The sequence below is a fragment of the Hylobates moloch genome, unplaced genomic scaffold (genome assembly GCF_009828535.3).
Source record: "Hylobates moloch isolate HMO894 unplaced genomic scaffold, HMol_V3 SCAFFOLD_18, whole genome shotgun sequence".
Lineage (NCBI taxonomy): Eukaryota > Metazoa > Chordata > Mammalia > Primates > Hylobatidae > Hylobates > Hylobates moloch.
This window is the reverse complement of record NW_026652293.1, coordinates 10652957-10679310: the sequence shown is the minus strand read 5'-3', so window position 1 is coordinate 10679310 and position 26354 is coordinate 10652957. Positions and strand designations below refer to the sequence as shown.

General features: G+C 51.0%; 1 protein-coding gene across 4 annotated transcripts in view; it reads left to right on the top strand.

Annotated features, from left to right (window-relative positions):
• The first annotated feature begins 4834 nt into the window (after window positions 1–4834).
• The window catches only part of ADORA1 (adenosine A1 receptor), a 39822-nt gene continuing 18302 nt past the window's right edge, over window positions 4835–26354 (top strand). The window contains exons 1-3 of one of the 4 annotated variants that reach the window (XM_032136555.2): window positions 4835–5072; window positions 5423–5577; window positions 6027–6348. In XM_032136555.2, the coding sequence (XP_031992446.1) occupies window positions 5460–5577; window positions 6027–6348 (440 nt within the window). In that variant the 5' untranslated portion in view covers window positions 4835–5072; window positions 5423–5459. Of the gene's footprint in view, window positions 5073–5422; window positions 5578–5950; window positions 6349–26354 lie in introns of those variants that run through there. The other 3 variants (XM_032136558.2, XM_032136557.2, XM_032136556.2) reach the window with 3 other exon arrangements.

Here is a 26354-nt window from a genome sequence, read left to right as displayed (position 1 = left end):
CTGACCAACATGATGAGAACCCTTCTCTCCTAAAAATGCAAAAATTAGCCGGGCATGGTGGCGGGCGCCTGTAATCCCAGCTACTTGGGAGGCTGAGGCAGGAGAATCACTTGAACCCAGGAGGCAGAGGTTGCAGTGACCTGAGATCACACCACTGCACTCCACCTTGGGTGACAGAGTGAGACTCTGTCTCAAAAAAACAAAACAAAACAAACAAACAAAAAAAGCACACATCAAACCTGGCTCAGTCCTCGCACGGTCCAGATTCTAGTGTCAGCTCTGCCACATGGCTTCCCTTGAACCTCTCTCATCTGTGACCAGGGACTAATAACACCTGCTTTGCTATCTCTCTGGTGTATAGTGAGCATTCAATGGGATACTGTCTGTGAGAATTTCTGTATTTTTATTATACCAACAAGAATGAGCTTGAAGGGAATTCTTTTATAAACACTAAACTTCTGTGCACCTGTGAGGGGCTTTTATAATTATATACAGGTGTGTGCACCTAACACCACCTCCCTCTGCTGTAAGGTGGGGAGGGTGTGAAAGCCCAGAACCCTCACTTCATCAAGTTCTAAGATTAAAGGGCTGATGCTTGAAGGATTCTCAAGGGGTTCCCTGAAGGATAGGTGGGACCAGGGCTCAAAATGAGGCTCACCTCCAGGACCCTCCTGGGCACCAAGCCCTGCCCCTCACTGCTGGATGGGTATGGCTAAGTTCATTCCTTCTCTGGGTCTCAGTTTCCTTATCTGGAGAGGTTGGATTGAAGCTCAGATTTTCACTTGTTTTTTTTTTTTTTAAGAGCCACAGAGCTAATAAAATCTTACGTTCAAAGAAAGTCTTATACCAGGAACCCATATATGAAATAACCAGAGCTGCTTCATCTAAAACAGAGTGGCTCCCTGAGCCCCCAAGACCTGACCCTCCTTCCCAGCCTTGGAGGTCCTGAGGCTTCTCTGTGGAGCCCTAAGTGGTCCTCAGTGTGTCAAGACCCAGGAAACATGTCCTGATTCTCACTGGAGGGACTGTGTTTTGGGGCCCTTCATGCCTTCCCTACCTGAGCGTGAACTCTTTCTGGAGCCTGCAGGAGAGACTGTGGCTTTTTTATGCCTCTACCCCGAGTGCTCAGCTCACTGTCTGATACACAAAAGGGGCTCAAGAAATGTTTACCCAACAGAATAAATGAATGAATGATGATGAGATGAGGAAAGAAATGTGAAGGACAACCTTGCTTTCGGAGGTAGGAACAGTTCCATGCTGTCTGGAGGAACGGGAACTAGACGGCCTTGACCTACCCCATGCCTTCCCACTGCCTCACAAACACACAGGGAAACACGCAGCCTGTGTTCCTCCTGTAGGCCCAGTATCTGGCCCAGAGAAGCCCTGACTGGGGAGAAGTGAGCTGGAAGGAGGAAGGGAGAAGGAGGCAGAGATCCAGGAGGCAAATCTGAGCAGAAGGAGGGTGGTAGAAAAGGAGAGCAAAGGAACTTCCAGGAAGTCACTGCAGGGGCAGACAGGCTTGGTTATGGGCCCCTTGGGGGAAGGGCTAAGGGCTTTCCTGACACCCAGAAATCTTTTTGTCCCAACTGCCTGCTCTTATCCAACAGTTCTCCTCCTTGTGCACATGCTGGCCAGAGCAATGCTGAAAAAACAAGACAGGGACCAAAATATCCTTCTGCCTGCTGGAAAGGACAGAGAAAAATTTTAAAACCTCCTCCAGTCCCCAAGCTCTCCCCACAGGGCTAAGCCAAGCCTTAACAGCCACTACTCCTTGCCTTCCTTCCTGGGCTCCGGAGGGGTGTGCTGGCATACTTCAGCCTCCTGGGCAGCCCTTTCTGACCTGAGGAGTACAGTCCAATTTGGAGAGTTCCAGGGAGAAAAGAGCAGGGCTACTCAGCAAGGTTCCCCTCACCCAGGAGTGCTTCCCCTTCAGCCCTCCCTCTTCCCCACCCACCTCTGTCCCCAGTGGGGAGGCTGCAGGTGCAAGGGGCCAGTGGGGAAACCCAGGACAGGGGCTTAGGAAGAAAAGAAGTAGGATCAAGAGGTAAAAGGACCACAGGGGATCTTTACATTTACTGTGGCATTATCTCATCCCCTGAGTCACATGGAAAATAGAAGCTTTGCATTGGGCATCTTGGAGGGCACCTAAACTTGGTACCTGTGGGATTTGGTACCAACATTAGCATCCCTGGCTGTGCAGGGCAGATTTCATAATTTTGTATTCTCTTTCCTTTTCCACCCCTACGCTTCACTGGCCTGGTGCTGCTTGCTTGCCTTTTTGATAAAATACCAGTGCTAGACGCTTTCCAAAAGCCAGCTCATTATGTTCTCATAACCATCCTACACCGAGGGGTATTCCTACACTGCTGTTACAGGTGGGGAAACCAAGGATCAGCTGTTGAAGGCAGGTGAAGCTTGGAGGGTCGCATGGCTGCAATGTGTGAGGGGACCCTGGTGTGGGGAGGGTCATCTTGTCTAAGGGTCCTGGACACACTGTGAAAGCCAGAGAGTTTTGACTCAGGATACATTCCAGACACCTTGGCTCCACCTGTTCTGCCTACAGCCTCCCTCATTGTCCTTTCCTCGTTATAGACCTGTGACCTTGCCTCTTCCTCTACTCGCCTCCATCACAAACTTCCCCTTCTCTCAGCCCTGCTATCTGCTCCTCATGGGGGAGCTGGGAATTAGAAGGCTTCCAGGGGGAAGGACCCAGTTCTGTGGTCTCCATCTCAGCCCATCTCTCCCACCTTGGAGTGGACTTACCAGCTGTTGGTGTAGGATAGGTAAACTGAGGCCAGGAGAGGAAAAGTGGCCTGCTTGAGGTCACACAGCCAGTGGTGGCAGAGTAGAGCCTAGAATCCAGCTTCCAGCTCTTCTGACTCTCAGTCAAGTGCTCTTTTCACCACACCAAATGACCCTGCTGCCCAGGAGATCTCAGCACCGACCCTCCTACCTCCGTGTCAAGCCAGAGGACTGAGGAGACCGTGTGCTTCCCCCAAGGCAGCTTTCTGGAATAGACCCTGCCTTGGCCAGTTCTGTTGTCAAATAGGCTGGTCTAATCCCTGAGGCCTGGGAACAGGCAGGAGTGGAAGGATGGAGAAGATAAGGGAAGAAGATTTTGGCTTATTTTGCCCAGAACTGAGAAACAAATTACCTACAGGTATTATGCAAATGCATCCACTACATGTCAGCAACCTGTGGTAAGACGAATTGGAGGTGGGAGTGTATGTGTGTGGGAGGTGGTGGTGGGTGCTCAGGTGCCCTCCAGAGCTGAAGATGCTGTCAATAGTTAGACAGGGTGACCCCACTCACCCATCCCCGTCCGCAAGCTGGGCCCATCTGGGTCTTCACAGTCTCTTCTGACATCTAGATGAGTGACCATTGGGAAGCTGAGTGTAAACTGAGAGAGAAAGCCTTGAGCCAAAAATGGCTTGAGCCAAGGAAAGGGTGGAGAGGCAGGGGATGGTCGCAAAGGCCTGCATGTCTGGGTGGCAGGGGGAGTAGGCAGGATGTCAGGTACTGTTGGGCGTGTTGACAAAGTCAGCAGGGGAAGTGAAAGGGGATGAGGAGGAAGGAGAGTTTACACTTCCTAATTTCTCCAACTAGCTTCTAGGGAAGGAATGTAATTTTACTGTCTGAGGCACTGATTCCTTGCTCCCCCTAAAGGCAGAAATGGAAGTTATCTTTACCCACAGAGGGCTTCCCCCTCCTCCTCAGAAGACTCAACTGCCCTTCCTCCCTGCCTCCCAGCTACCCAGGTTCCCGGTCCCACATCATTCCTCACTGTGATTCAGTGCAGCCCCCAACGGAAGCAATGTGCCCACCCTCTTCTGGGCAGAACCCTTTTCCTTGCATTCTGAGATCCAGTGAGGGGGGCAGTGCCCCCAGAGGCCGAGTTGGGTTGTGGCTGACATTGGGGTCCCCAGCCTGACTCTCTTTGCTCTCCTAGGACCCTTGCCCAATACCCACAAACAAGGATTCCTCAGGTTGGGATCTCTGCGAGGCGTCCATTCATTTCTAGGGTCTGGTCATTAGTTAATATCAGTGGACTGCCTAAACCGAAACTGGCAGAAGGTGGCCAGGGGAGGGGTCTGGACACAGTGGAGAGAGTCAGGAGTCTTGGATTCTTATTTTGGTCTTGGTAGGATTTGCCCTGTGACCTTCCGGAAGTCCCTTCCTTCCCTGAGCCTGCTTCTTTATCTATAACATGAGGGGATTAGACTGGATGCCTTATGGTTTAGCGCTGTGCTATGAAGAGGAAGAAGGAGGAAGGAAAAGGAGTGCAGAGCCGGTGACACTGACAGGCGATCCTGGGAAGCTAGGTCACTTCTCTGAGCCTCAGCATCCTCATCTGCAAAATGGAAATTGGTAATAGACTAAAAGGCAATTCTGAAAGATGAATGAGAAAGGAATATAATGACTCAGGGTAGAGCCTGCAAAACAATGTGCGATGAGAAGATGCAGGGACTGGTTTCATAGAGAGAGCAGGGTTTTAGGATTGGGGGAGCGTGCCAGGGCTACCAACTGACTGCTTTGGGAGATCCCAGAGGGGGCATTCTGAAGTCCTGCAGAAGAGATGCTGTGCCATGAGGGGTGAGGGGTCGCTGGAGGCCAGACCGGGGCTCCCAGGAGTCCTGCATTGAGAAGGGAGAGAGTGGACACAGGAAGGCTGCGCCTCTGTCCAGTCCTGAGGCTGGGCGCATACACCAGGCCCTTGGAAAAGCTCACATTTTTTCCAGCTTTTCTCACCCAGTATCACTTCCTTTGTTAAGAGGAGGGGGTGGGGGAGGAGACGGAGGATGAGGAGGGAGGGGCTCGCGGGTGCCGCCGCCGCCCCCGCCCCCTCCCGGTGTGCGGAGCTCGATTGTCACTCAGCTCCCGCGCCGGGGGCGACAGAGCCGCCGGCGCCCGAGTCGAGTCCCAGCCAGCTACCATCCCTCTGGAGCTTACTGGCCGGCCTTGGCTTCTCCAGGAATCCCTGGAGCGAGCGGCTGCTGAAGGCGTCGAGGTGTGGGGGCACTTGGACAGAACAGTCAGGCAGCCGGGAGCTCTGCCAGCTTTGGTGACCTTGGGTAAGTCTGAGTCTCGGTTCGCCCCTGGGGCTCCCCAATGGGGGTGCAGAAGAGGGTTGAAAGAAGAGACCGGAATGCCGTCTTGGGGCAGGCCATGGGCAAGGGTCCCCGACAGAGCTGGAGCGAGACCAGGGGACTGCTAAGATCCAGGCACCAGACGGGTCTCAAGTGGGTGGGCGCAAGGCAGGTGCGGGCACGCTGGGGAATAGGGATAAACGCCCCAGCCTTGTCCTGGGCTCCGTCCCCAGACCCACGTCTGCCACCCCAGTCCCAGGTAGGGAAACAGGGGCGCTACCTCTTTAAAAGCGTCCGGGGCTGAGTCTCTGCCGCACCATGTGATTGCTTGAAAGGCCGGGCTGGGAGCGCTGCGGCGGGAGCCGGAGGACTATGAGCTGCCGCGCGGTGTCCAGAGCCCAGCCCAGCCCCACCGCGCGCGGCCCCGAGCTCTGTTCCCTGGAACTTTGGGCACTGCCTCTGGGACCCCTGCCGGCCAGCAGGCAGGATGGTGAGCTCCCTGCATCCTGTTCTGTGCACAGGGGTGGGCAGAGCCAGTCATGGGAGACCCCTGTGTGTGTGTGTGTGTGTGTGTGTGTGTGCGTGCGCGCGCGCGCGCGCTGGGAGCCGCCTCACACCTGATAAAAAAGCCAGTGGAGGAGTGAGCGCTGCTATTTTAAGTTGCTGAATGGAACCTCTGGGAATGATAAATGGAAGGGAAAAAAATTAGGCAGAGAAGCGTCCGGGTGCCCCTCCAGCCTGGGTAGAAGCTGCATGTGCCAAGTGGGACACATCTCCACGGGGTACCTGGAGTTCCAGGGCAGCCTGAACTCCCTGTCTCTCCCAGACGGGTTTCCCCATCCCAGGCTTCCCTGACCACACAGGTGCTTGCCTTATTCCCCTTGGTGCCCGTCTGCTGATGTGCCCAGCCTGTGCCCGCCATGCCGCCCTCCATCTCAGCCTTCCAGGCCGCCTACATCGGCATCGAGGTGCTCATCGCCCTGGTCTCTGTGCCCGGGAACGTGCTGGTGATCTGGGCGGTGAAGGTGAACCAGGCGCTGCGGGATGCCACCTTCTGCTTCATCGTGTCGCTGGCGGTGGCTGATGTGGCCGTGGGTGCCCTGGTCATCCCCCTCGCCATCCTCATCAACATTGGGCCACAGACCTACTTCCACACCTGCCTCATGGTTGCCTGTCCGGTCCTCATCCTCACCCAGAGCTCCATCCTGGCCCTGCTGGCAATTGCCGTGGATCGCTACCTCCGGGTCAAGATCCCTCTCCGGTGAGTCCACAGCCGCCGAAGGTACTCACAGCACTGCATGATGGCTGGCTTGAGGGCCATCTAGAAAGGAAAAAAGGTAGCGCATAAGACCCCAAATAAGCCAGATGTTCTTTGGGCCATTGTGCTCCAGTTCTCACTCTGCCTTCCTGTGCTCCGCTCTGCAGTGCCGGAGAAACAGGAGGGGGATGGGTGGCTGGAGGACTGGACTGTGAATTTACCAGTGCCCATGACCTCAGAGCTGAAGCTCTTGCAGCCAGGGAACCTGAGGCTGCCTGTCAGGCCTGGGGTGGAGGTGGGAGATTTGGAGGAGCCACTAAGATGGGGTCACAGTGAGTGCTGGGTAGGAATGAGCTGAGCTCTGCCAGTCCCAGGGAAGAGGAAGAGGAAGAGGCAGAGAAGAGAGTTAGGGTGGGGTGGGAACATACTGAAGGTGGCACAATAGGGGCAGGAGTGCTGCTTCTCCAGCCAGACCCCGGCAGGCTTCCTGAAGGCACGCTTTAGCTCTCTCGTTCACCAGGTATCTCTGTGCTAGCCAGCTGTTCCTTCCAGGGCTTTCCCGCTGAACCCAACAGTCTGATTACCTTTGCCTCACTCCCACTTATGGGATCTCTGTTATAGACAGGAGGAAGGAAAAATGCTGGTGCCTACTCCTCATATTCCTGTTCTGTTGCAAAACCACGTCTTTGCTGGTCACAGTAGAGGTGCTTGTGCTGCTCCCAGGCAGCACTGGGATGGGTGGCCTGCTGGTGCTGTCCTCAGTGTGGGTGTCCAGCCCATGTTGGAGCTCCCTGCCAGGCCACAATCTCATCACCAGGCAGTGCCTTGGGCCACCAAGTGCCAGCGGGTGCCTGGGCACACTGCCAGGGACTGGCCCTGCTGGGACGCTCTTGTGAGGCATGCTTGCCCCCTCTTTGAATTCTTGCCCCCAGTAGATTCCTTTTCTCCTGGGGAGCTCTGGCCATCTCCAGCACCTGCCACCCCCGGCATAGCTTCTCTGGGATGTAGGGCCTCTGACCTCACTTGGCCCCTTGCCCGGGCAGGCCTAGGGACCCATGTTTCTCCCTTTGTGTTACATTTGTGCACATTTAACTTTTCAAAGCCTTTGTTACATGCATGATTTTTTCCTGTTATCATCATGCCACTGTAAGGGAAGTGGAGCAGGAGCTTTTAAAGGGGAAACTAAGACTCAGAGGGTCTCCTTGAAGCTCACTCGGAGAGAAGTGTGATCTAATTATCTGCCTTCCTTCCTGATTCCCCCATGCCCAGTGGCTTGATGCCAGTCTCTCTGCCCTGTCTACCTCCCTCTACCCTCCAGGTTTTCCAGGGAAGGTGGGGTGAAGAAGGGAACACAGCCAGAAGCCCCATAGGCTCATCCACTGAGGGGCCCACATGCTGCCATTAGTCCCAGGTTGCTGCTGGGCTGCACATATAAAGCTGGTCTCAGTGCATTAGAAGAGCGGGGCCTCTGAGCCTGGCCATTATAACAAAGTGTTGCCACATTTGGAAACTCATGCAGATGTTCAGCTGTAGGAAGGCTGCTGGAGAAATTCTGTCTGCTGAGTGAGTGTTAAGGTGAGCCAAAGGTCCCGTCTTGCTGTGACAGAATGCACCCTACTTGCCCTGTGGGGCTGGGATGGCTGCACTGGTGGGAACAGCAGGCTTATTCCTTCAGGAGGCAGCTGCTGTGGCTTTGGAGCTGGGGTCCTGGGGAGCTGTCCTTTGAGGGTGGAGGCAGGGGCCTGCACAGAGGCTGCCATGGGCCCGAGTTCAAATCCTTGCTGGGAATTTCTAGCTGTGCAAAAGTCACTTACTTAACCGCTTTAAGCTTTAATGTCCTTATGTATAAAAGGGAACATTAATAATAGTGCCTACTCCCTAGGGTTATTGGAATAATTTAATGAACTCATATATGCAAAGCACTTGTATTAATAGTATGCCTCATATATGCAAGCCATAGGGAGGTCTTATTTGTAGTTTTATTGTCACTATTAACATATGGCTCAAGTGTGGCTGGATAGGCAAGCCCTACTCCCGCCACTCACGCTCTTAGGTGTCATTCGGTGTCAACACATACACACGAAGAAACACACACACAAACACATACACAACACATCTCCAAGGAGGTGTCTAAGTACTGTTAAGTTATGTCTATACATGTTTCTACTCCTCTGGTGGAGTGTTGGTGCCTCAAGGCAGCAACTACATCTTATCTGTTTCTGCAAATTCTTCAGAATGCCCAGCTCAGTGTCTGGCACATCACAGACCCTCAGTAAACATTGATTGAATTGGCCAGGTTTCCGGAGCACAGACAGTTGAGCCTCAAGCAGATCTTCTAGAAGTCTAACCTCTCACTTTCTTGCTGTGGGCTAGACCTGTCCCCACTTCTGATTCAGGGCCATGACCACAGATGCCCCCACCGGCTCAGCATGGCTCCTTGACAGCCACACACCAGCAGTGCCTGGGAGTGTCCTGCCCCATGGAGAGGAGCCTTTCTCCTGAGTTAGGGAAAGGCTGCTGGGGCCTCGCTTCTCAAACAGGGATTCTGGCTGAGGTGTTGGGCCATTCTGGGGTCCTGCGTGCCACTGCCCAGGTCTCCTCCAGGAGGAACAGCATGCTCTGCTCCCCTCTACGTGGCTGGAGTCAGCAGGCTGCTGGGTCTATGAAACTCCTCTTGGCCAGAGGTCCCCAGGCACCAGGCTTGCTGCCCTGACATGCCAGTCAAAGGTAGATGTGGCCCTGGGCACAGAGAGTTGTACTGACCGAGCACTGGTGAGGTGTGTCTGGGGCACCTGGATACAGGTGTCTGCTGGCTATCACCAAGTGGGGCATGGTTTGGTCAGTCAACCACAAATTTTATTTCTTTCTACTTGGCAGAAAACCAAGAGAGAAAAGAGATTCACACCATATAATATGATCCAGTTACAAACTTTTTTCTTTTTAAGATCAAATTTTTGATTCATCAGTAACCTGTGGTCATTTGCATATAATTTGCATGCTATTTGCATGGCACCTCCACATGCTTGGTAATTGAAACACTATTCCCCTCAGCATCTGGTTCTAGGGAATCTCTATCATTTGTCCCCTACTCCCTCACCCAGAGCTTTCTTGGTGGCACTCTGTGGCAATTTGGTGCCTACTCCTGAGGGCCAGTTGCAGGGAAGGGTGTCGACAGAGGGCTCCCTGATCAAACCTCTCTGTGGGAAGGAGACCCTAGCAAGGGGGCTGTCCATGGCCAGCTGGGTTGGAGTAGAGTGAGGGGTGATGGGTGTTTGCGAGTCAGGCAGACCTGAGTTTGAACCTTGCTCTGTTACTAATTAGCTATGCAACCTTTGATAAGTTATTCATCCTCTCTGAGCCTTTCCCTTTCACCATCTGTTAAATGAAGGGGTTGGAGGCGGGGCATGGTGGCTCATGCCTGTAATCCCAGCACTTTGGGAGGCCGAGATGGGTGGATCCCTTGAGACCAGGAGTTCGAGATCAGCCTGGACAACATGGTGAAACCCCATCACTACTAAAAATACCAAAAACGAATAGCTGGGCGTGGTGGCACACACCTGTAATCCCAGCTACTTGGGAGGCTGAGGCAGGAGAATCGCTTGGACTTGGGAGGCGTATATTGCAGTGAGCCGAGATTGCACCAGTACACTCCAGCCTGGGCAACAGAGCAAGATTGTCTCAATATAAGTAAATAAATAAAAATAAATAAATGAAGGGGTTGGATTTGAGGTCTCTGAGGTTCCTTTCAGCTCTAATTCTGTGGTTCTTCCTTATCCTGACTCCTGCCAGTGCTGTGTTGGGATCCCGGGAGGGTTTTGTTGTGTTGTGTGTTTTAGCTCCTAGCGAGTGTATGCTAGAAACAATGCTAGGTTTTTAATATACTTTATCTCATTCAATGTGCATAGCTCACTATTTTATAGACAATTCTTTTTTTTTTTTTTTAGATAATTCTTTTTTTTTTTTTTGAGATAGAGTCTCGCTCTGTCGCCCAGGCTGGAGTGCAGTGGCACGATCTCAGCTCACTGCAACCTCCACCTCCCAGGTTGAAGCGATTCTCCTGCCTCAGCCTCCTGAGCAGCTAGAATTACAGGTGCATGCCACCACACCCACCTCATTTTTTGTATTTTTAGTAGAGACGGGGTTTCACCATGTTGGCCAGGCTGGTCTCGAATTTCTGACCTCAGGTGAGCCACCCGCCTTGGCTTCCCAAAGTGCTGGGATTACAGGTGTGAGCCACCTCGCCTGGCCTCTCTATAGACAACACTTTAGCTAAATTGAGGGCTGAGGCTTGGGGAGTTTCAGTAACTTGCCCAAACAGCTTGTCAGGGACAGAAGCAGGATTTGACTCTAGGCCTAACAGATGCCTTTAACCAGTAAGCCCATGTGTATCTTGCGTCAGCCCAAGAAGCTGTAGGATTTTTGGAGGAGTTTCTATGAAGTTGTCAGTAGGGTGATTTTTCTCCTCTGATCTTTGCCAATGGCCTCTGCACTCTGCTCAGTCCCTGTCCAGCATCTTCCCCTCCCTCCACCTTCACTCCAGTGGGCAGTTGAGCCCTTGGCAGTTCTGCCTCTGTCCATAGCTGGAAGCCTGCCCCACTGGGCTGCTGACCCGGGGAAGCAGAGCAAGGAGTGGTGGAGGAGCCCGGTGTGCTGAGCCGGAGCGGGGAAAGAAATCTGGTAAATTAGGCCATGTTCACTTTCAGGCATCAATTTAGCTGTCCCCACCCTCGCTAGCCTGGGCTTTTCTTGACAACCCTGAAATGCCTTGTGTGCCGTCCTGCCCCCGCAGGTGACGGTCTGTGGCTTCTGGGTCTCAGAACAGTTGCTCTCAGGTCATGCCTTCTGCTTTCAGAGAGGTAGGCTGTCTTCAAATCCTGTGTCTAAGGATGGATTAGTCATAGGCCTGGAGTGTCTGAGAGGGAAGAGGAGTTGGAGGAAGCCCTGAAGCCCAAACTCTCACACTTGTGGACTGAGGAGGAAACTGAGATTGGAGAAGGAGGAGCTTACGCAAGATTACTTGGCTGGGAGCTCTTTCCTCCTCCCATCTGGATGCTTGCTCCCCCGCCTCTGATGTAAAAAGCTTGAGCAGAAGAGCTCTTTGCAGTCACCCGCCCCTCAAGGAACAGAAAAGGAAAATATGCAGCCTCAGTGGGTGAAGTCAGCAGATCAGTGGCAGGCTTAGAGGGGAATGAGACGGAGGGAAGTTGCTTTGTGATTGAGAAGATAATTTCTCTGAATTAGGGTTCAGGTGGGTTAGGCCAAGCAGCTTACTGGGCCAAGGGAGAACATGGCCTTTAATTGAAGAGGCATCTGGACTCCTTTCAAGTGTGAAAGCTTCCCCCAGCTGGCATCGGGTGGCTTCCCGGAAGTTTCTGAGTGCTTGAGGAGCAACCTGCCGAGGTGTCAGCTTTGCGTGGAAGCCAGAGAATGGCCAGGATGCCTTTTACCCAGAGGCGGAGCTGTAGGGGCCGCACCCTGACATTTGCCATTTATTTCTGAGCATAAAAGCAAACCATAAATTGTGAAAAATGGAAGAAAGAATAAAGATGGTAAAATCGCCAGTAATTCTACCACCTACAGAGAACTACCGTTAACATTTCGGTGTTCCAGAAAATTTTTCCACACATACATATATATAGATATATTATTTTTACATATTGAGAACATCTATATATACATGGTTTTATATCCTATTTTATTCACTTAACATTATAAGCATTTCCCTGTGTTAACTAAAATGATTTCGTAAGGATTTTTATGGCGGTATAATATTGGAGTGTATTATTACTCATCTTTTGGGTCTCAGCTAAAATGCGCTGTCCTTAGGGGGGCCTTCCCTGAGCCCCACCCCACCTGGTAGGCACTCGGGTTGGATCTCCTTCTCCTTCCAAGTCCACCACTCATCACCTGGGTAGCTTTCTAGTTAATGTCGCTCTTTCTGGGCTTGGTAAGTTCCCAAAGGCCAGGACCACATCTGCTTACATACATTTCCCTATGCCTGGCACAGAGCAGGCATGCCGGAAACCTTTTTTGAATAAATGAATATTTGAATATCATATTTTATTTATGTATTCTTATATCACTGGCTACTTCAATTGTTTCTGCTTATTTATTGTTACGAAAAATGCTTTACTGTGTAACAAACCTGCACATGTACCCCTTAATCTATTAAAATAAAAGTTGAGGCTGGGCGTGGTGGCTCACGCCTGTAATCCCAACACTTTGGGAGCCTGAGGCAGGCAGATCATTTGAGGTCAGGAGTTCAAGACCATCTTGGCCAATATGGTGAAATCCATCTCTACTAAAAATACAAAAATTAGCTGGGCATGGTGGTTCATGACTGTAATCCCAGCTACTTGAGAGGCGGAGGCAGGAGAATTGCATGAATCCAAGAGGCAGAGGTTGCAGTGAGCTAAGATCATGTCACTGCACTCTAGCCTGGGCAACAGAGTGAGACTCTGTCCCCCCCAAAAAAATTAAAAAGTTGAAATTATAAAATCAAGCAAAAAAACACTTTAATGATTCACATGGTTCACAGGGTCAGAGCCAAGTCAGAACCTGGGCTGTGTCACCCAGTAAATAGCGTAGGTGCTATCTGGAAAGATTGCCTTGTGAGGTTAAATATTTCCCAACTCCCTTTACTCCAACTCTCCCTTCTCCCTCCCCAATTTTACCCACACTGCAAATCCCCAGGGGGCATTTGGCATTCTTTAGCCCACTTCTCCTTCTGGGCTGGGTTGGGCAGGACTCTATGGGCCCCAAGTCTAATCCTTATCGCCTGGTCTCTTTCCTGAAGACCTCGGCATCCTGAAGGTGAGGAAGCAGTGTCCCTGGGAGAGGACTTGGGGTGAGGCACACCTTGATTGGCCTCATTCGGCAGGTGGGGACAGACACATAGAGCAGAGAGGAAGGAAGTGGAGAGTCACGGCTCCTTGGGCTGCATGAATCACTCCTTTAACCTCAGCCTTCTTAATTCAAGCCCAGAGGGAACTATCAGCTGCTACCGTCCAAAGAAAAGTCTGGCAGGTGGCCATGGGGATAAGGAGAAGAAGGAGAGGCAGGTGGGTTGGTCTTGGCATACACGTCCTCTTAGAAATACTGGCTTGAAGGTGGGCAGGGAGATGGGAGCAGCTGGCAAGGGACTTCCCTGACACCAAGGGAGAGGACATGGGGGTACCTTCTCCTGCCTTGCTCCTTACCCTGGAAGTTTATTCCCCAGCAGAACTGCAGAGAGGTGTGGGGCTGACGGGCTGGCAACATCCATTTATCTATTTTATAAGTGTGTTTGAGCACCTGCTATATGTCAGGCACTTGGCCAGGCCTGGGAATACAAAGATGGGCAGGCTGATCTGGTCTCTACCTCTGTCTGACAGATCAGAGTCTGCTGAGATGATGGATTCCCACAGACCAAGGTGGCCAAGGAGAAACTCTCACCCCACCTGTGGTGGGAGTGGAGATGGCAGGAGACTGGCAGCTGACGCCTTGCAGAGCTGGGCTGGGCAGCTGAATCCCACTCTACACTCACTCCATGCAGCTCAGGTTGTGTAGGAAAGGCTCTTTGAACTTACCTTCTTGCCTCTTGCTTCTCCTTTGAGAGAGGAGGGCAGCTGACTTGTCCCTACACAGGGCCCTGGTACAGATAGACCTACTCATTCATTAATTCATTCATTTGTTCATTTATTCAACAAATACTTATTGAGTACCTCATATGAGCCAGGGTCTGTTGGGATACTTTCATTAATAAAACAGAGATCCTCATGGAGACTGAATTCTAATGAATTGGAAATCAGATGCTAAATAATAAATGCAATACCTAAATCATGTAGAGTGTTAGAAGGTAGAATGTGCTATTGAAAAAAGAAAAAGAGGGCAGGGTAAATGGGATTGGAAATGCCCCAGCCCAGAATGGGGCTGGGAGAAAGGGTTGCAACTTTAAATAGGGTGGTCCGTGAGGCTTTACTGAGAAGGCGCCATTTGACCAAAACCCTGGAGGTGAGGGAACACGCCATGCAGATAGAGGGAGGGCATGCCATGCAGGGGAAAGAACTAGAGCAGAGGCCCTAGCATAGGAATGTACCTGAAGGGTTTAGGGACTAGCAAAGAGGCCTGTGGGGCTGAGATGGAGAGATAAAGGGGGAGAGTGGTCAGAGATAATGGGCCACTGGCCCAGGTGCAGCATGGGGGCCACTGGAAAGACAATGGCTTTTACTCTGAGGGAAATGGGGAGCCATTGCAGGATTTAGAGCAGAGATGTGACATGAGCTGACTTAGGCTTTAAAGGATCACTCTCGTTGCTGTGTTGAGAATGTGCTTTAGGGACAAGGGTGCAAACAGGGGAGTAGTTAGGCGCTATTGCAGTGATTCAGGTGAGGGAAGACGGAGGTGGCTCTAATCTGAACAATAGCAGAGGAGGTGGTGAGAAGTGGTTAATTCTGGATATGCATTTAAAATTTTTAACTTTTAATTTACTTTGTATCAAAGTAAAAATTTTATCCAGTAAAGTGCATAAATCTCAAGTATTCAGTTCTATAAAATTTTGCATATGTATATACCTATATACCACTACCCTGATCAATATTTAGGACTTTCAGCATTGTACAAGGCTCCCTCCCGGTCAGTACCCTCCAAAAGGCTACCTCTATTTTGACCTTTATCCTTACAGACTGATTTTGGTTGTTCTTGAACTTTTATAAGTGGAGTCAAGCAGTTTGTACCCTTTTGTGTCTGGCTTCTGAAGCTCAAGATTCTTGCCAAGATTAATCCCTGTTACTGAGTAGGATTTTTCCCCTCATTGCTGTTAGAATTCAATTGTATGAATGTACCATGATTTGTTTAAATTCATGACGTATTTTGAAAAAAAGAGCCAAAGAATTTGCTTATGGGTTGGATGTGGGAATTTTCCTATAGATTGGATGTGAGAAAGAAGAATCAATATGACCAGACTTTTACTTGTAAGCAACTGGGAGGATGGAGTTGGCATCATCTAAGGTGGGAAAGGCTGCAGGTGGTGGAAGTAAGAAAATGAGTTCAGATTTAGACATGCTGACTTTGGCGTGTCTAACAGATATCTGAGTGGAATGTTGAGCAGGTGGTTGGATATACAAGAATGAGAGGCCTGGGCGGGTGGTTGTAAATGTGAGAGCTATGGCATGTAGATGGGTTTAAATCCATGAGGCTGGATGAGATCCCCAAGAGAGACAGTGCAGATACAGAAGAGAGGAAGACCAAGAACCGAGCATTGAGAAAGTGGGAAAAGAGGAGGCACCAGCAAAGGAGACTGAAGGAGAACTCCAGACACAGGAAGAAAACTCAGAGCCAGTGTGGTACCTGGAAGCCAAGTGTAGATAGTCTACCAAGGAGGGTGGACAAATGGGTGAAGTGAGATGAGGACTGAGAATTACCACTGGATTTTGCAAGGCCATTGGTGACCTTGACAAGGGCAATGCCAAAGAAGTGATGGGGGCAAAGCCTGAATGGAGACAGCTCAAGAGAAAAAGAGGACTGGGATTGAAGGCAGCTGGTATCAAGTACTCTTGAGGAATTTTGTTGCAAAGAGAGCAAAGGAATGGGGCAGTAGCTGTCAGGGGAAGTGGAAACGAGCTGTCTTACTGTGGGAATTTATTTATTTATTTATTTATTTATTTATTTTGAGTCAGAGTCTCACTCTGTCACCCAGGCTAGAGTGTAGTGGCATGACCTCAGCTCACTGCAGCCTCCACCTCCCGGGTTCAAGTGATTCTCCTGCCTCGGCCTTCCAAGTAGATGGGATCATAGGTGCATGCCACCATGCCCGGCTAATATTTGTATTTTTAGTAGAGACAGGGTTTCACCAAGTTGGCCAGGCTAGTCTCAAACTCCTGACCCCAAGTGATCTGCCCGCCTCGGCCTCCCAAACTGCTGGGATTACAGGCGTGAGCCACCGTGCCTGGCCCACTGTGTTGTTTTTTAAGATAGAAGGGAGGTTAGTGCATTTGTGTGCTGACAGAAACCATCCAGCAGAGAATAAAACACTAGTGATGAAACAAAGGAGAGAATTTCTAAAGTGATGTCCTGGTTTAGGCTAGTGGGACATACGTGGAGTGACTGGCTTTAGACGGGATCCTGGAGGCTCTTCTGTGGCAACATGCGGCATCTGTGGCCGCAGATGCTGGTAGGTGAAGCTCTCTCCTGATTCTTTCCATTTTCGTAGTGAATTGGGAAGCGAGGTCGCCAGCTGAGAGTGAGGATGCAGTAGGAGGTGCTGGAGAGAGCAGCAAGTGTGAAATAATCCTCGAGGAAGTGGGAGAGTGACTAGGCTCAGGAAGTCTAGTATAATTGGGGGCAGCATGAAGGGCCCCCCTTAAGTTCACAGTGATGAATTTGAAGTGCAACTCAGCAGCGTGGTTGTGTGTTTCTGACCAGCCACATTCAGCTGCACGGGCACAGGCATGGAGGAGGCAGAGAGTTTATTCCTTCATTAACTCAGAATGCCAGATTCATGATGAGATTAAGGACCTTGCCACGGGCAAGAAGGGGGCCTGGGTCTCTACCCTCATGGGACTTGGACACTAGCAGGCAGCCAGAGCCCGTGGACATGCCAGCAAGCAGGTGGCTTTGACTGCAATTTGTGAACTCAAAGGGAGCCATGCTGGTATTCTCTGGGGCAGGCCCTTGTTGGTTTCTCCAAAACCCCACGTCGATGTCCAGAGAGACCCACAAGGGCTTCAGTAAGGCCTTGGAGGCCTTGTGGTTCATGGTCAAGAGTTTGGATTTTTTTCTAAGTGTGCTATGATGCCTCTGAGTGGTTTAAGCAGGGAATCACATAATTCAAATTACATTTTAAAAAGGTCAAAAGTCCTTGAGAAAATATTAGCAAATCAAAGCCGGTGATATAAAATGGATAATATATCACAACCCGAAAGGGTTTATTCCATCTAGGCAAGGGTGGTTTAACATTTGAAAAAAACCAATCAGTGTAATTCATCACACTAACATAAGAGGGTCACTCTGCCTGCTCTGTGGAGGATGGGTTGGAATGGGGTTACAGAGGACGTAGGGAGCCTAGTTAGGATTGGGGGGCAGCAGGCGGGGCTTGAGGCAGGCAGGGAGTGGAGGAGGCTGTGGAGATGGACAGAACTGGAAAGATTTCAGGCATGTCAGAGTTGGAACCAACTGGAAATGGGTTGGGGTGCGACGTAGGAGAAGGAATCCCATGTAACGATCCAGGCTTATGGCTTAAGCCACTGGGTGGATGGTGATGCTGTTTCTGGGGATGGGGAAGGGTGGGGAGGAAGAAGAAATTTGAGGACGATTCAGATCCTATTAGGTATCCAAATAGAAGCACTGTGATGGCAGGGTCGCTGGTGTCTTCTCTCTCACCACTCCCCACCTCTCCTCCCCTGGTGTGTTCAGGAGGAGGGGCTCTCTCTTACCTCACACAGCCTCATGGAAGGGTCTCTTAAACACCCACCAATCCAGACACTCCCAGGTGACTTCAGCCACTCCAGCTGCTCTCTTTCCACCTTACTTCTCAGGAAGCCATTGCTTTCTCAGGCTGGGACCACAGCAGTAGGAACATGAGGCTTCAGGCTCCCTGAAGCTTCCAGAAGGAGACAGCAGAGTTGGGGGGCTCTCTGGCTAGGCTCCTTCAGAATGTGGCACAGTGGCTTCTGGGACATTAAGGCCTCCTTTCCCTACCCCAGGCCTCTGCCCCTCCCCAGTAACCCTTAGGAGAATCCTGGCCTCTGTGTGCCTCCAGGGTCTCATTTCTTATCACTGCTGGAACACAGCCAGTGGTCTGCATTGTGGATTGTGTTAACTCCTGCACAGTGGTTCCCACTCTGACTCGCAACAATCAGGGTCCTCTCATAGCTTCTGTAGAGCACTGAGTGGCCCCATTTCAGCGAATGCAGCAGAGAACCGGGTCAATCAATAAGCAGGCATCACCAAGTGTCAGCTCTAGCCCAGCCCTGATGGCAGAGCAGGTGGGATGGGGGAGCCCCAGGGCTGGCATGGGGGCACGCTGTGCCCCAGTCATCCTGGCTTGCTCGTGGCAACCCCATCAGCTCCTACATGCAGAAATCATCTCCTTTTCCTTCATGTAGCAGAGAACACTTTGCACTGCAGTTGGCAGGATTGGCGTGGGCGGTGAGAGCCAGACCTCTCAGCTCTCACCATGCACCCTGCTCTCAGAGGCTACCGGTTTCCAGTTCTTACTTCCCCACCACTGGGAGAGCAGGGGCTGAGACTCCAGCATGGCAAGAGCTGGTTCTCAGCTCCTTTTCTCTATCCCAGCAGAACTGAGGGCTCTGATGCACACCCACACTGCTGGAATGGTACCTCACCAGTGATTCTCTTGGGGGCAGGAGAGGGGATGGTCTGTTTGAAAAAAGCTCCTCTAACCTGGATTTTTTTTTTTTTTTTTTTGGAGATAGAGTCTCGCTTTGTTGCCTAGGCTGGAGTGCAGTGGCATGATCTCGGCTCACTGCAACCTCTGCCTCCCGGGTTCAAGTGATTCTCCTGCCTCAGCCTCTCGAGTAGCTGGGACTATAGGCTCATGCCACCATGCCCAGCTAATTCTTTTCTACTTTTAGTAGAGATGGGGTTTCACCATGTTGACCAGATTGGTCTCAAACTCCTGGCCTCAAGCGATCTGTCTGCCTCAGTCTCCCAAAGTGCTGGGATTACGGGCACGAGCCACCACACCTGGCCTAACCTGGATGTTTTTAATGATCTCCCTTTCCAAGAGACATCTTCCTCCTGCTGCTTTACAGAGACACTCTAATGAACTGAAGGGTAAGAGCAGTCTCCCCAGGCAGTCAGACTGGAGTAAAAATCCTAGTTCAGGCACTTAGAGCTGTGTTGTCTTGGATAAGTTGCTTAACCTTTCTGAGCTGCTTCTATTTCCTCTTCTATAAAGCAAGATTCGTAATACCTCCTTCCTAGGATTGCTGTGAGGCTGGGAGATAGTGTACATTCAAGGGCTGGCACATAGTAGGCACTCAGTAAGTGGGGCTGTTACTGTTGTTAAATAATCCAAAGTTTGTTTTTTATTTACCACTTGATGTTATGTGACCACTGTGATCCCTGTGGGTTCAGGTCAGTGGCAAAATGATTTGCATGCACTATGAGGGCAAGGCATGGTACCATCCAACTCTCCTGCCCATGGTAACCAGCACCTAACATGTGTCTGACTGGCACTTAGTAGGTGGCTTAATCAATGTCTGTGGAGTGAAGAAATGAAGGAATGCTCCAATGGAGGAGGGACACCTTAGTGGGGAAGACTGAGTAGCCAGGTTGGGAAGAAGTCATTTGGATATTTTATATTCACCTATAGAAGACAAAGGCAGGTAATGGAGAAGGAAAGGTTATTTAATGAAAACATCCCTAAGAGTTCAGAGGGTGGGGTGCAGAGGGTTGAATGGGGTCACCGGAGCTTGTACAGCAAGTTAGGGTGTGAGTATCCTGGTCTCCTGACTCTCACCTTGGCTCCCTGCTGTCCCCATGCTGCCTGTTTGTATGCGGGGAAGAGTGTTGACATGACTCTGCTTCCAGGGTGTGAATAATTCCTCCTGATCCCCCCTTCTCCTGGAGGCCTTGTCCTGTGCAGCTCCTGGTGGGGAGCTGGCTCTGAAGTGAGGGCTCCCCTGGGGCCTGGCAGCTCTGTAAATTAACTGTAGGGAGAAAACCGTTCAGTGTGTTTGGGGACTCAGCAGGCTGTGCCCAGCACACACACCTGCCACAATGCCCTGTTCTCTGTAAACACAACACCCCCACCCACCATTGGTCCCCTGGGGCCATAACTGGGAGAGCTGATAGAGTGGCCTGGATGACAATGATGCAAACAACATTCAGAGTGGCTGTGTCAGGTCCCAGGGGCTAATAACAACTTAGAATGAGGGGTGTTGTCTTAGTCCGTTTTCTGTTGCTGTAACAGAATACTGCAGACTGAGTGATTTACAAAGAAATAAAGTTTATTTGGCTCATGGTTCTGGAGGCTGGGAAGTCCAAGAGCATGGTGCTGGGGTCTGGTGAGGGCCTCCTTGCTGCATCACAGTGGAGGACATCACATGGTGAGAGGGCAAGAACATGCCAGCTCAGGTCTCTTGTCCTCTTCTTATAAAGCCACCAATTCCACTGGGGGGACCCCTACCTTGATAACCTTATCTAATCCTAATTACCTCCCAAAGACCCCACCTCCAAATGCCATCAGCATAAGAATTTGGGGATTAAGTTTTCAACACATGAAATTTGGGTGACACAGTCAGGTGTGAAGGCATGAAGCACCCACCCCCCACACCACCACAGTGGCTTCAGGTTCTTAGTGGGGTGTGTGTATTCACATATGCACACCTGTGTGTGTGTGTGTGTGTGTGTGTGTGTGTGTAGGGGGTTATAGCTTTTTAATCTTTATTTGTAAGTCAAAAAATAATATTCTTGGCTTCCAGATCTTTCATTCAATTCTGCTTGCTCACTTCCATGCAGCCCCTGCCCCCAGTCCCACATTCTCCATGGTCCAGACAAAAGTCTGAGCCAAACTAATCTGTTTCCTGTTTGTGGCCCACCCATTAATCCTTCTTGATGTAGAACGAAGTTCACATGTTCAAGTCAACGAATGTTTTCTGACGGCATAAATCTGTCCTCAAGGGCATAGATCCACAGTCAGTGTGGAGACAGACACGTTTCCAACTGCCATGGTGGCAGGAGGCCTAAGCAGGCCTGGCCCACACCCAGGCACACAGCGCAAGGCCACCTCCCCGTCCTGGAGGCACAGCCCCATACCTCCTTCCACCCGGACTCAACACTCACTTTCCTTGTCTCCCGGTCAGTCTCTTCTTAACCTGTCTAGGAGTTATGGAGAATGATAAAAGAAAGGGATTTGACATCAAGACCACCTCTTACACACACACACACACACACACACACACACACACACACACACACACAGCTGTTCCCTTCTCTTGTCTAATTTCTATTTAGTCTGTAACACTCAGCTCAGATGACACCTCCACCAGGAAGCCTTCCTTGTTTTGCCTGCATGTTTTCACAGCTCCCTGTGTTCCCCTTTAACATAACCCTTATCAAATTGCACTGGCCTGTGAGCAATTTGAAAGTGGGGTCCAAGCCTATTCATCTCTATATCCACAGTGCTGGATAGTTTCTGCCGTTTCAGTGTTAACGAATCACTGAATGAATGGTAATAGTAGTGACACTTGTGTGCTTAGGTTTGCTAGGCCCCATGCTAAATACTTTATGTGGATTATCTTGCTGAAATCCTTGCACAATTTTATGAAGAGTTCCTAATAGTATTTTATACTAATAAGTTAAATAATATATTCCCATTTTCCACATGAGAGAGCCGAGGCTCAGAGAAATTAAACTACTAGGTAACAGCCACACAGCTAACTATAACCAGAATTGTTGAATGAATAATTGAATGCATGAATGAAAAGATCTGTACTTGAGCCTTGACTCCAGTGCTTGCTGCTGGGTGACCTTGAACAAATCACTTACCTCTGCGGGTCTCAGTTTATAGGATGGGCGCCATTCCAATCCCCACTGTGGAGTTGTCTGTGAGGCAGTGCTCTTGGAATGGGAGAGAGAATGGCTTCATTGTTCAGGGGTGAGTTGGCTCTGAGTGTGCCTGCGGAGGGGGTGCCCTGACAGGAAGAGTAGGGCCTAGAGAACGTCCCCTCCTTTCTGTGCAGACTTCAGCTGTGGGAGAGACACCAACTCACACTCACCTCCTGTGCAGAGGCCCCAGAGCCACCTCATCCTCAAGGGGTTCAAGCCCAGTGCCAGCGTGCAATTCAACTGCTGTGGATTCCCTCCCCGCCATCCCCAAGGCATGGCTCCCTACCTCATGTGCCCAGGAGTTTGAATTCAGTCCACAGTCAAGGCTTGAAGAAAAAATGTTCAAAGGAGGAGAATCAAGGACAGCAGAGCCCCTCACCCCCCACCAGACTTATAAACCAATGTGTATAAGAGGTGGCCTTGATGTCAAATCCCTTTCTTTTATCATTCTCCACAACTCCAAGGCCTAGACAGGTTAAGAAGAGACTGGCCAGGGGACAAGGAAAGTGAGTGTTGAGTCCAGGTGGAGTGAAGTGATTCCCCAATCTGCCTAGTACAGGGGAGTCTTGGGGCTGGGAAACAGGATGCCTGGACTCTGGGCCTGGGCTGCCATATGCCCACTGGGGGGCCACCTTCCCCTCTGACCTGCACCCTCATTAGTAAATGGGAATGGCAGCCCAGCCTGACTTCTCAGGGTTGCTGAGGCAGGTCCGGCCGCCTGTAAGGATCCGGTGAGTGGTGTGTGCAGGGGCTGACAGAAGGGAAGAGGCGCTGAGAGGCACAGAATCCTGAATGCAGCCTGGAGGGACACAACACAGCTTGGGCTTTGGAGTCCGGCTGGCCGAGCCAGTCTTCCAGTCCCGGCTCTGCCACCTGCTTGCTGTGTGCCCGTGGCTATCCTCTCTGAGTCCTGGCTTCTACATCGGTGAAGTGGAACTAATATTAGATGCCTCACAGGATTGTGGAGAGAACCACTGTGTAATCACCATCTCTCTCCAGTTTCAGGGGCTCATTCCTCTTTTCCTGCTGTTTGGTGGGAAGGAGGAGGATGGATGGATAGTGGTGGGTGTGTCTGTCTGTCTCTGTTGCAGTTGGGGTGGACAGTGTGGCCTGAGGAGTTCCTTTACCAGCCTGCCAAGGCCTGAAGTTGGCAAGCCCGGCCTTGGGGAAGTGGCTGTGGCAGGGCTAGGAGGCGTATAAAGCCCTGCACTCAGGTCAGAGTGTGTTCTGCCACTGCTCTGGGTATGGTGCCCGGGGCATCTGCCTCTGAAATGTAAGATGGGCACCTCCCTTCCTCCTTCCAGCTCCTCTGGGAGCCCAGGGGGCTGCCTGGCACTAGAAGTTCTCAAGGAAGGAAGACTTGCAGTCTGGTGGGGGAGGGGTGCCTACATGTTGGGCACCTCCTCAGCGTCAGGGGTGGCACTGCGTGACTTCTTTGGTAGCAGATTTAATTTTATTTAGTCTTGCAAGGCTGCTATCAACATCACTTTACTTCCCTTCAGACTGTCTTCAGGGAGTTTCTAGGCTGAGGGCAAGACAGAATATCAGATCTTGGCCAGGCATGGTGGCTCATGCCTGTAATCCCAATACTTTCGGAGGCCAAAGTGGGAGGATCACCTGAACCCAGGAGTTTGAGACCACCTGGGCAACATAGGGAGTCCCTGTCTCTAAAAATAATTTTAAAAATTAGCCAGATGTGGTGGCATGATCCTGTGGTCCCAGCTACTTGAGAAAATGAGGCAGGAGGATCGCCTGAGCCTGGGAGGTTGAGGCTACAGTGGGCCATGAGTGCCACTGCGTTTCAGGCTGGGTGACAGAGTGAGAGCCTGTCTCCAAAAAAAAAAAAAAGAGAGAGAGAGTACAAGATCTTGCAGATAACAGAGAAATCAGCACTGGCCAAGCTAAGAGGGCTGAGATTTCTGAGATGGAGAGTGCTGTGGGCACGAGCCAGGCCCGGTCTGGCCTGCTGCCTGGGTTTCTGTCGGTCCTGCCGGCTTTCTCTCGGCCTGAGTCTGCTGCCTCAATCACATGTGCAGGCGAGCTACCTCAGGAGGTGTTGCTAGCATCATGGCAGCAGAAGTAATCCCACATGGTCCACAGAGGTGAGAACGGTGGAGATGGGCTGGAGAAGCAGCCCAGTAGGCCCCAGGAGTGAGGCATGATGAAGGGCCCAGGGAGACCCTCTCTGCCACCATTCCACAGGTAGAGTGCTTCACGCAAAGAACACCGGGCCCAGAGGCAGAGGAGACTGGGTTCAGTCTCAGCTTAAACACTAACCATCCAAGTTGTAGCTGTAGGCAGGCACTGAACCTTCCTGGGCCTCAATTTTCCCACCTGTAAAGTGGCAACCACAGAACCTGCTCTTCTTCGCTCACAAGCTGGGGTATGCATTGGGTAGGATCATTGGTTTGGAAGTGCTCTGCCAGGGGTGTTGTGATGGATCGCTATCATTTTGCTGAGGCAGGGAGCCTCTTTCCCCTCTCTTTTCCCATCCTGGTTCCTGGCCTTTTCTTTCCTCGTATCAGGGGAGGTGGCTATCCATTAAGAGAAACTGGTCACACTGGTGAATCTGTGATGGACCCTGCAGGGATTTGCGTTCCTATTTCCTTCATGATCCAAAACAATGCCTTTCTTTTTCTGGGCTTCCTCAATCACCCTCTTCCCCAAACAAGGTTGGAGAGAGCTCCTTTTGTGCCCGATATTGGGCTGAGTGCCACTGGGCCTTGCTACTCAAAGCGTGGTCAGGGACTAGCAGCCTTGGCATCTCCTGGGAGCTTGTTAGAAATGCAGAGTCTCAGTCCCCAGCCCAGATTGTCTGACTCATCATCTGCATTTTAAAAGGACCCCAGATGATTGAAATGCACATTACAGTTTGAGAAGCTCAGACAGTGAAGGATACTGGGGAATATAAAACCACAGTCCCCGTCCTCAATTTCTTCACTGCCTCATGGGAATGGCAGTGCATGAAATACAAAACATTGATTTTAAAATCTACTCTTATAGTAATTTTGAAAGCTGGATTTTCTCACTCCACAATGTATAAATGTTTTGAAACATTACGCTGTACCCCATAAATATATACAATTAATGTTTTTCAGTAAAAAGAAATAAAATTCCATGAAATAAGCAAACAAAAGTCATGGTAGCTCATGCCTATAATCCCAGCACTTTGGGAGGCCGAGGCAGGCGGATCATTTGAGGTCGGGAGTCTGAGACCAGCCTGGCCAACATGACGAAACCCCGTCTCTACTAAAAATACAAAAATTAGCCAGGCATGGTGGTGGGCACCTGTAGTCCCAGCTACTCGGGAGGCTGAGGCAGGAGAATCACTTGAACTGGGGCGGCAGAGGTTGCTGTGAGCCGAGATCCTGCACCACTGCACTCAAGCCTGGGCGACAATGAGACCCTGTCTCAAAAAACAAACAACACAAATACATGCTTTGGAGGCAGCTGGCCTAGGTTGCAATGACGATTCTGGCCATTAGCTGTATGACCTTGGGCAAGTCGCCCAGTCTCACCTGTGGAGATGGATCCCTTCCTCCTAGGACGAAGAGCAGAGGAGGGCTGTACGTGAAAGCTCAATGCTAAATGGTAGCTCCAACATCACGGGCGGAGCAGACATTGGCTCCATCTTACGGATGAGGAGCCTAAGGTTCTGAGAGGTGATGTGATTCGCTGACAGCAGGTCTGAGTCTGATTCCAATCCAGGTCCTCTAATGCTGTCACAGTGTTTTGCCTGTCACAGCGTTTCATCACCCTGAGCCTTGGCCCCCCTAGCCAGCCAGTGTGCTCTGTTGGAGACAGTGGGCACCAGCTGAGGAGGCTGGGAGGGGAGAGAGCAGTGTGGGTGGTCAGCCCTTTGTGGAACTGGAAGTTGGAGGCCCTGGGGTTGGACCTTCCAAATGTCCCAGACTGTCAGTGTTTCTATCAACTGGGTGAAGGAAGCCACTCTATGCCTGTTCCCCCACATGCCCTCTGTGCCACTGCTCATGTGTCCGCCCCTCTCCTGGCTGCAGTGCATGTCCTACCCGATTCTTGCCTGGTGGAGTTCCCCAAGGCCCATTACTGCTGGCTCTCTGCATTTTTTTTTTTTTTTTTTTTTTAGACCAAGTTTTTGCTCTGTTGCCCCAGCTGGAGTGCAATGGTATGATTTCGGCTCGCTCACTGCAACCTCTGCCACCTGGGTTCAAGCGATTCTCCTGCCTCAGCCTCCTGAGTAGCTGGGACTACAGGTGCACGCCACCAAGCCTGGCTAATATTTGTATTTTTAGTAGAGACAGGGTTTCACCATGTTACCCAGGCTGGTTGCGAACTCTTGACCTCAAGTGATCCACCCTCAGCCTCCCAAAGTGCTGAGATTACAGGCGTGAGCTACTGCACCCGGCCTGCATTTTCTTTTTCTGGCTCTGAGCACAGCACCTGGAAGTTTCCATGAATGGTGAATGGAAAAAAAAGTC